Source organism: Sturnus vulgaris, chromosome Z (assembly GCF_052056855.1).
Source record: "Sturnus vulgaris isolate bStuVul1 chromosome Z, bStuVul1.hap1, whole genome shotgun sequence".
Taxonomy (NCBI): domain Eukaryota; kingdom Metazoa; phylum Chordata; class Aves; order Passeriformes; family Sturnidae; genus Sturnus; species Sturnus vulgaris.
In genome coordinates, this window is record NC_142283.1 from 10,839,235 (window position 1) to 10,847,737 (window position 8,503).

At 52.6% G+C, this 8,503-nt stretch overlaps 1 protein-coding gene across 1 annotated transcript; it reads right to left on the reverse strand.

Annotated features, from left to right (window-relative positions):
- Window positions 1–264: 264 nt before the first annotated feature.
- Window positions 265–8,229, reverse strand: LOC148219659 (uncharacterized). Its single transcript, XM_088156356.1, has 8 exons — window positions 7,707–8,229; window positions 6,713–7,021; window positions 5,389–5,943; window positions 4,406–4,593; window positions 3,349–3,469; window positions 2,103–2,709; window positions 1,640–1,753; window positions 265–1,262 (listed from the first exon to the last, which is right to left on the reverse strand). Exons 1-6 carry the CDS (start codon window positions 8,218–8,220, stop codon window positions 2,639–2,641), a joined length of 1,758 nt encoding a protein of 585 aa, XP_088012482.1. The 5' UTR covers window positions 8,221–8,229; the 3' UTR covers window positions 265–1,262; window positions 1,640–1,753; window positions 2,103–2,638.
- Between the last annotated feature and the right edge of the window lie 274 nt (window positions 8,230–8,503).

Genomic DNA, 8,503 nt, shown 5'->3' on the forward strand with positions numbered 1-8,503 from the left:
CAGGCTTTGCAGGCAGTTCTTAGCAAATGTGTGGCTCTGCTGCCATCCCCAACCTGCACTTTCCTCAGCCAGCCTGAGTGCACGGGGGGCATGTGCTGGGCATGGCTGGAGATTTTCATGGCCAAAATCCTCCAGCATCATCACCTGTACATCTGCTCATGGCTTTAAATACCACAAATCACACAACACCCATCTCAGCTGACAAATGTAATTTTTGCAGATTGCTACAGCTGCACTGTTGATCGACAAATACACAAGAATCGATTTCAGTTGGAAAATGTCATTTATTACAAATTGCTACACTGTGCTGCCAATACAGAACTGCACAAATCTCAGTTAAGGTTAAAAAAGGGAATTTATTACATTAGTACAACAAGGGTATGTAAATATATACAGATACAAACTTCTGTTAATAAAAACTTAATTTACTGCCAACCTCTACAACAATTCACTATACACAAAGATAAATTAGGTATTTAACAACTTAATTTATTACATATTACTACAAGCATACAGCACATACAGAAATACAAAACTATACATTCCTCTCTAAATAGATAGAATTATACAACTATACAACTCCATACACGTTTAAATAGAACTAAAGAACATACAGATACACAAACACATATAAAACTATAATGATATACAGATGTTAATATCAATTAAATATTACATATTATATACAATATAAACATCTATACAACAAACCTATCTATAAATATAAAAATATCACTCTGCCAAGCTAAATATCCATATAACTGCATCAATACAAGTAGACAGCTATACAGTTAGATACATATGGAAATCTAATGACATCTAGCAATAGATTAATATACATATAAAACTAGAACACATATACCTATGCAAATACCAATATGCCTATTTAAAGAACCATGTATGTATAACTGCCTCAATAGAAATAGAAACCAACACAACTGCGTACATAGGAACTAGAACTAAAAACCGAACAACATACATGTACATTTAGATACATATATACACATATATGTAATTATAAACATATATGTATCTATATGCATACATATATACATAGCATAAATCCATAACTACAGACACATAAAAATACTGCTATACAAATAGCAATGCACAGATGTAATTATCCCTCTCCCTGTGCAAGTCCATGTATCTTTCAACAGAACGCTGAGCAGAGGGATTCCAGCAGCGCCATCTTCAAAGTCTCTCCCTCGGTCTCTTCCACGCACAGCAGCTCTCCTGGACAGGGACAGCAGACGGGACATCTGGGAAAAAAGGGAACAATGAGTCAGGATCAGGGCCTTTCCCTTGGCAGCACCTGCACTTCCATCAGGGAAGAGAAAATCTCAGCGCCTCCCCAGGAGGGCTGCAAAGGAAAAGCGGCCGAGCGGGCCAGGGTGTGGTGAGCGCAGCCGCGGCGGGACAGTCCCGCAGCCCCCGGCAGCCCGGCACAGCCGGCACAGCTCCCGGGCCCTGCCGGCACAGCTGCCTTGCCCAAGGACAGCCCCTGTGCCGGCCGGGGCAGCTGCGCTGAGCAGCCCCAGCACGGGCAGGGCCCGCTCCTGCCCCGCCGGGCAGTGCCCACGGCCACAGCCCACGGCACCCTCACCCCCAGCCTGCCTCACCGGCCCTGTGGCCTCACCCCGGCTCTCGCCTGCCAGCAGCAGCTCCCTGCTCACTGCTCTTGCTCTGGCCTAGAGCTTCTCCCTGCTGGCTCCTGTCAGTCCTCCTGCCGTCTTCAAGTTCTTCTCTGCAGCTGTGGCAAAAATGGAGGCTCAGGAATTGGTTCCAAGGCCTGGCAGAGCTGCAGTCCCGCACCCCTCTGTGCTCCCTGCTGGCTCCCTCCATCCCCTCAGCCCCGCCATGCTCTCGGCAAACCCCGAGTCCCCTTCAGTTTCTTCAGAGTCCCGCAGTCTTCTCACCCCCCTCAGTCCCTTCTGACCCATCCCATCCCCTTAGACCCCGCCACCCCCCTCAGCCTGTGCCACTTCCCTGTCACCTCAGTGCCACCATCGCCCTGTGCTGCCCCACACCCCCAGCCCCACCAGCACCTCAAGGTCACCGTCCCTTCAGTGTCACCACCTCCTCAGCCCCCTCAGTCTCACCGGCCCTCAGCAGCTCCTCAGGGGACAGTGCCTGGGGCCACCGGCAGCTCCCAGCGCTCCAGGGACACCCGGGGCTGGAACTGCTGCTCCGCTCCGGCCGCCAGCTCGGACACAGCACAGGGACCGGGGACAGAGGGGGCACAGGGGAAAAACAAGAGATGAAAAAGGCATCCGAGGGGGGGAAGAGGTAAAAATGCAGCCTAGGCCCACACAAACATCAATCTCTCCATCTACACATCCATCTAACTCTTAACTACAAACTATGCAGATGTATAAATATAATTTTATGTATGTATAAGTATTACTCTACACGTCTATAAATATACTCTGCAAATCTATAACTGCATATAATGAAATATAACTCTATCAGATTTATAACTATATATATGTTTAACTATAAAGATCTGTAAATATCAATATATAGATGTATAAACACAACTCCATAAATCTATAAATGTAACTATATGCATATATAAATAGAACTATGGAGATCTTTAAATGTATCTATAAACAGAAGGATTCCACCTGCCCGATGGTCACAGGCTCTCCTTCGGGTTTCCCTTTGCACGCAGGGCAGCCCTCCTGGCAAGGTAGATCAGATGGATATCTGGGAAGCAAAGGGAACAGAGTCAATATTGGCCTCCGTGCATCTTTCCCTTTGGAAGTAACTGTCCTTCTATCAAAGACTGTAAAAGATGGTCTGAAAAGCAGACTCTCACTTGGCAATTTGAAGCCTGCTCTTTAAGGAACACGGATCCTTACAAATGTTCAAAACTGTGTAAAGCACTGAAATACCGCGATAAAGTCTCAGCACTCACAGTGCAAATGGCACCAACGAGAGCTCGAAACACAGACAGTCCCAGCTCCCAAAAAGAAGCCCAGCCTTGTTCTTTCTCTGTGCTGACAGAGAGACCTCAGTCCCCACTGAAATGGCTGAAGCTGAAGGGTACTGTGAGCTGAGTTGTGAAACCAAATTGGGACACCCGGCTTGGTGACACAACTCCCACAAGGTCAGGTTTATTCCCTGCTCTCTTGCCACAGCAGAGGACTCCGTGTCAGAGCCTCTGGAGAAGCGTGGAGGGCAGGGCTCTGGGAGGTTGTGTCAGTGCAGGATTTGAACTAAAGGCACCGGGCAGCACCAACCCTGCAGACAAGAACTCAACTCCTCTGATCTCCCTTCCTGTCAGAGGCAGGCTCAGAGCAGCCATCTCACACCTCTCTAAACCAAGGTGGGCTCTGTCCTTACCAAGCTCCTCGGGTTCCTGGGAACTGTTCCCACAGCTCTCGGTGCCAGGCAAAGCTCCCTCTGCTGCAGCCTTGTTCACAGGCTCCCCTCCTGAGGACTCAGGGGCAACATTAACATTCTCCTTGAAAGAGAAAAACAGAAAGAAATAAACCCTTCTTCACCAGTTACACAAAATATCTGGTCCAACAACTCTGGCTCACATATTTAATTCCTTGCTCCTAATAAGTCTGGGCCCCAAAAGCCTTCAAAAGTCAAAAGGATTTGACTTCTCCAACATGGTCCAAAAGCTGTCAAAGCTGACAGTGTTGAATGTGGGGGGGACACTGAACACATGGAATGGCTGCTAAGGAAGGAGTCCCGACAGCTCCTGGCACAGGGATGTGCTCCTCCCTCCACAGCCCTGTGCAGAACAGTCTCATCCAGGCTGCAGCTTTGCAGGGACTGCATGGGAACATGCATCTTTTCCCACACAGATGCCCAACAGCAAGATGACTGAGCTCTGGAATATGGAGAGCAAGACTGACCAGTTTGCTCAGCTGAGGATTTCCCAGATAGAAACTGGGCTGCAGGCACCAGGTTACTGAGAGCACAAGAAAGCTGCAGCTCCAGCCCATCCCCAAACACAGCTCTGGGAGCACGGCAGGGCTCACACAGCAGCAGCAGCTGCAGCCCAGACCTTGCTTTGCCTTGGCCTTGCAAAACAAAAGAGCCCACATCTGCTGCTGGAACAGGGGCACTTCTCACATGCCCCTCCCTGTCAGGACACTTTGCCTTCAGTGGCATTCTCCAAACTTCCACTTCTTTCCCACAAATGCCCCTGCAGGAGGCATTCTTCCCAGGAAAAGGAACAACCAAACTTGGCCAGCACAGGCTCACACCTCTCATCCTCACCAATGGGTGAACTTTCATCCCTCTTTTTTTAGAAACCTTACTTTACCAAGCAAATCCTTCCCTGTCCATTAAACAACTGAATTCAAGAAGCTTTTGCTTCTCAGCCAAGTGACAACATTCAAAAGCTCTCAGTCCAGCCCCTTTCACCCCTGTTCAGTGGAGTTACCTGAGCAGAGGGAGACCTTTTAGGCGGGGAGGATGAAAGCATCTCCTCCAGTGTCTCAAGCACCAGGTCCAGATCCAGCGGTGGCAATTCCTCTTCCCCAGGAGTATTCCAGAGCCACCTGGGGGCTGTCCATGGTGCATAACCAGCCCAGCCAGCTGGAGCACTGGCAGCTGAAGTGCCACGAGTGGCTGCAAGAATTCAAACACATAAGTCAGGCTCCAGAATGTGGCTTTGGGACACAGAGCTCTATGCTGCCTTGGATCAAACATCCCAGGAAATTGGAAGAGTGAGTTCTTCCTCTTACAAAGTCTTTCTTCTAAACGATGTCTATGTACATTAAAGTATGGGTTCTAAAGTTGATCTACACATATACAAACACACTTGCTAATCACTGCCTTTTCTATCTCCCCATCAGCTTTTGGACTTGGTGGCTTCACAGTTTCTCATCACAAGAGATCATAGAAAGCAGATTCACCCAGGAAGAGCCCAGATCTGCAGACACACATGCAAAACTTAAAACTGTGAGTTTCTTCTAAAAATAACCTTGTGGGTAAGGCCCTATTCTGCAGCTGCAGCTATTCTGGGGACACACAGAGCTCACTGAAATTTAATATCATTATTTGAAGGAGAGACAAGCTGCAAACTCTGCAATATCCTAGCAGGGTCCTAGTTTTCTCCATCAAGAAAGATGCGAGTTTACCTGACACTGACCAGTTGTAGACAAAGGTTATTTGCCTCGCCCTTGCACCCCTGAAGAGAGACTGTCTGGAAAATGCCCAGAACACCCTCCAAATCCGCAGCAAGGATAGGAAAAGCAGACTGAGTTTGCTTTTGTTTTCACAGTTCTGCTTCCTAGCACACTTGACACTTTCTACCTGATTTTCACTTAAGATCTACCCATGACAGAGCACTGCAGGGAAATAGTTCAAACAGTCAATTTTCATGATTGTTCTGAAAAGCAAGGGCAGAAACTCTTTCCCTACCTGATGGGCAGTAGGCTGGCGAGTGCTGCTCTGGAGATGTGCAGCTGCTGCTCTCTGGAACAGGAACTGATGGAATGATAAGCTCAGGCTGCAGCTGAAATTTGTATGTGCCTGGCTCCTCTGATGAAGCCCCAGGAAGTCCAGAGGTGACCAACACTTTCTCGGGAGGTGCTGGGGAAGCCTCACGCTCTTGAGCACCTGCACTTGTCCTGGAAGGGCCTGGAGGCAGCTCTGAATCCTCAGGTGAGGCAGCACTGTTGGCTGGGGTGTGCTGCTCTGAAGATTTGCACTGGCTGCTCTCTCGAAGGGCCCTGCAGGCAGCTTCAGGGTCGATGCGAACCAGCGGAATGGTGAGCTTGCGGAGATTAAATCTGCGGATGAGCTCCCACGATGGTTCCACTGGCGAAGCCCCAAAAAGTCCAGAGGAGGCACAGACTTTCCTGGCAGGTGGTGGGGAAGCCTCAGACTCCCGAGCACCTGCAATTCCCCTGGAAGGGCCTGGAGGCAGCTCTGAATCCTCAGGTGAGGCAGCAGCAAGGTTCTGGCATGAGGGAGCTGTGCAGCAGTGAGAGAAGAAAAAGGAAGCAAAGAGAAGCCTGGGTCACTATTGGTCTTTGCCTGTGTTTCCCTTGGCAGCAAGTGTATTTCTGTCAGGTTAGACAAAAGCTCCCATCCTCCCTAGCCGGGTGAAAAAAAAATCCCTACATGTTGTGGGGCTATTAAACACAAAAACTTTATAATCACAGCCATTCCTGTCTCCCTATCAGCTTTTGGATTTGCCTGCATGAGTTTCTCATCACAGCAAGTGGATTCAACGAGGAAGTGCCCAAATCATCAGGCACACACGTTGAAATTAAACTGAGTTTATTCTAAAAAGCAACATTGTGGGTGAGGCCATACTCTGCAGGTGCAGCTGTTCTGGGGACACAGAGAGCTCATTTCCATGGCACGGCTTCATTTGCAGGGCAGTCAGTCTTAAACATCTGCAATATCCTATCACTGTCCTAGTTTGGCTTCATTTAAAAAAAGAGAGGAATTCACCTAACACTGACCACTTGTTAGGAAATACTTTTCACTTTGCCCTTGCACCCCTACAGAGAGGCTGTATGGAAAATGCCCAGAACGCCCTCCAAATCTGCAGCAAGGACAGGAAAAGCAGACAGAGAATCTTTCTGTTTTCAAGGTCCCTCTTCCTAGGTGACTTGACACTTTCTACCTGATTCTCACTTGACATCTACCCCTGACAGAGCACTGCAGGAAAATACTTCAAAGGGTCACTAAACAGGACCTGTTTGAAAAGCAAGGGTAGAAACTCTTTCCCTACCTGATGAGTATGTGGCTGGGGTGTGTTGCTCTGAAGATTTGCACTGGCTGCTCTCTCGAAGGGCCCTGCAGGCAGCTTCAGGGTCGATACGAACCAGCGGAATGGTGAGCTTGCGGAGATTAAATCTGCGGATGAGCTCCCACGATGGTTCCACTGGTGAAGCCCCAAAAAGTCCAGAGGAGGCACAGACTTTCTTGGCAGGTGGTGGGGAAGCCTCAGACTCCCGAGCACCTGCACGTCCCCTGGAAGGGCCTGGAGGCAGCTCTGAATCCTCAGTTGAGGCAGCAGCAAGGTTCTGGCATGAGGGAGCTGTGCAGCAGTGAGAGAAGAAAAAAGGAAGCAAAGGGAAGTCTGGGTCACTATTGGTCTTGGCTTGTGTTTGCCTTGGCAGCAAGTGTATTTCCACCAGGGAAGAGAAAAGCTCCCATCCTCTCAAGCAGAGTGAGAAAGAAGAAAAAAACCTCAAAACATGTTGTGGGGCTATTCAACAACCAATTCCTCGTCTACTGAGCTCTCCCCTATTCGTTCAACTGTCTGCGAACACTGTCCTGCTGCCATTCCTTGGCAGGAGGCAACTGCCAGTATCCCAACTGCCAGGTCTCTTCCCCTGTGCCCCAGGGGACGCTCCTTCCTGCCGGGCCTGACCAGACCGAGCGCTCGGCTCAGCCGCAGTCACGGAGAGCTCCCCAAGCATCCCAGGGCCGGGCAAGGAGCAGCACCAGCCACGGCGCAGGGCTGGGCCAGCTGCAGGCCGAGCGGGCCAGCGTGTGGTGAGCGCAGCCGCGGCGGGACCGTCCCGCAGCCCCCGGCACAGGCAGCACAGCTCCGGGCCCTGCCGGCACAGCTGCCTTGCCCAAGGACAGCCCCTGTGCCGGCCGGGGCTGCTGCTCTGAGCAGCCCCAGCACGGGCAGGGCCCGCTCCTGCCCCGCCGGGCAGTGCCCACGGCCACAGCCCACGGCACCCTTCGCGCCCGCAGCTCCCAGCCCGTCTCACCGGCTCTGGGCGGCTGCCCGGCAGAGAAGGCGGGCAGGGGCCGCTCCGTGGGGAGCTGCTGGAAGCGGCTGGGCTGGCGGCCGCGCACCTCCAGCCCCGCCGCCAGCCGCTGCCTGTTGGCCCTGGTCAGGCGCTGGATGCGGAGCAGGAGGTCGGGACGGTCGCGGCGAAAGTTGGGGTTCCTGAAGTGGAGCCATCCCCCGCAATCGCCCGGCACAGCTGAGCCAACCAAGTCCGGCACCTTTCGGAAGCCGTAGCGGTTGAGCTGGCGCACGAAGCTGCCGAAGTGCGCGGCCCTGAAGGACTCCGGGGCCGGCCCCGCCCCGTCGCCTCCATCCACGTGGGCACTGCCCGGGCTGAGCAGCTCCCGCTCGAAGAGGGAGCGGTCGATGAGCAGCCCCTGGCCCCCGCTGTCCCAGCGCACGGAGCGGACGCGGGGGTTGTTCACCAGGCGCCAGAGCTTGGCGAGGAAGGTGCTGGCGTTGAGGCCGGCGGGCAGCGACCGCTCCGCCATCGCGCCGATCGCCGAGTGTCGCCACAACGGCCGCGGCTCAACGGCCACGGCTGCGCCGGCGGCGCGCGGCCTGAGGGGGGCGCTGCGCTCGGCGCCGCTCGCGGCCCCGCGCGGGCCGGACTTGGCGGAGCCGAGCGCGGCAGAGCCGGGGCTGCGGGCCCAGCGCGGGCGGGGCGGCTCCCGGGGCTGGCCGGGCACCGCACGGCACCGCACGGCACCGCAGGGCAGGGGCAGCGCCTGGCGAGGGCACTGGGAGCGCTGGCCAGCTCTGTCCCCTGGCTGC

Excerpts from the sequence above, each read along its gene's own strand:
- LOC148219659 (XM_088156356.1), bottom strand. The coding sequence starts at position 8,220 with ATGGCGGAGCGGTCGCTGCCCGCCGGCCTCAACGCCAGCACCTTCCTC. Across the intron at positions 5,944-6,712 it reads CCCAGCCACATACTCATCAG|CTCCCTCATGCCAGAACCTT; the intron begins GTAGGGAAAGAG and ends ACTGCTGCACAG. Across the intron at positions 3,470-4,405 it reads AAAGGTCTCCCTCTGCTCAG|GAGAATGTTAATGTTGCCCC; the intron begins GTAACTCCACTG and ends TTCTCTTTCAAG.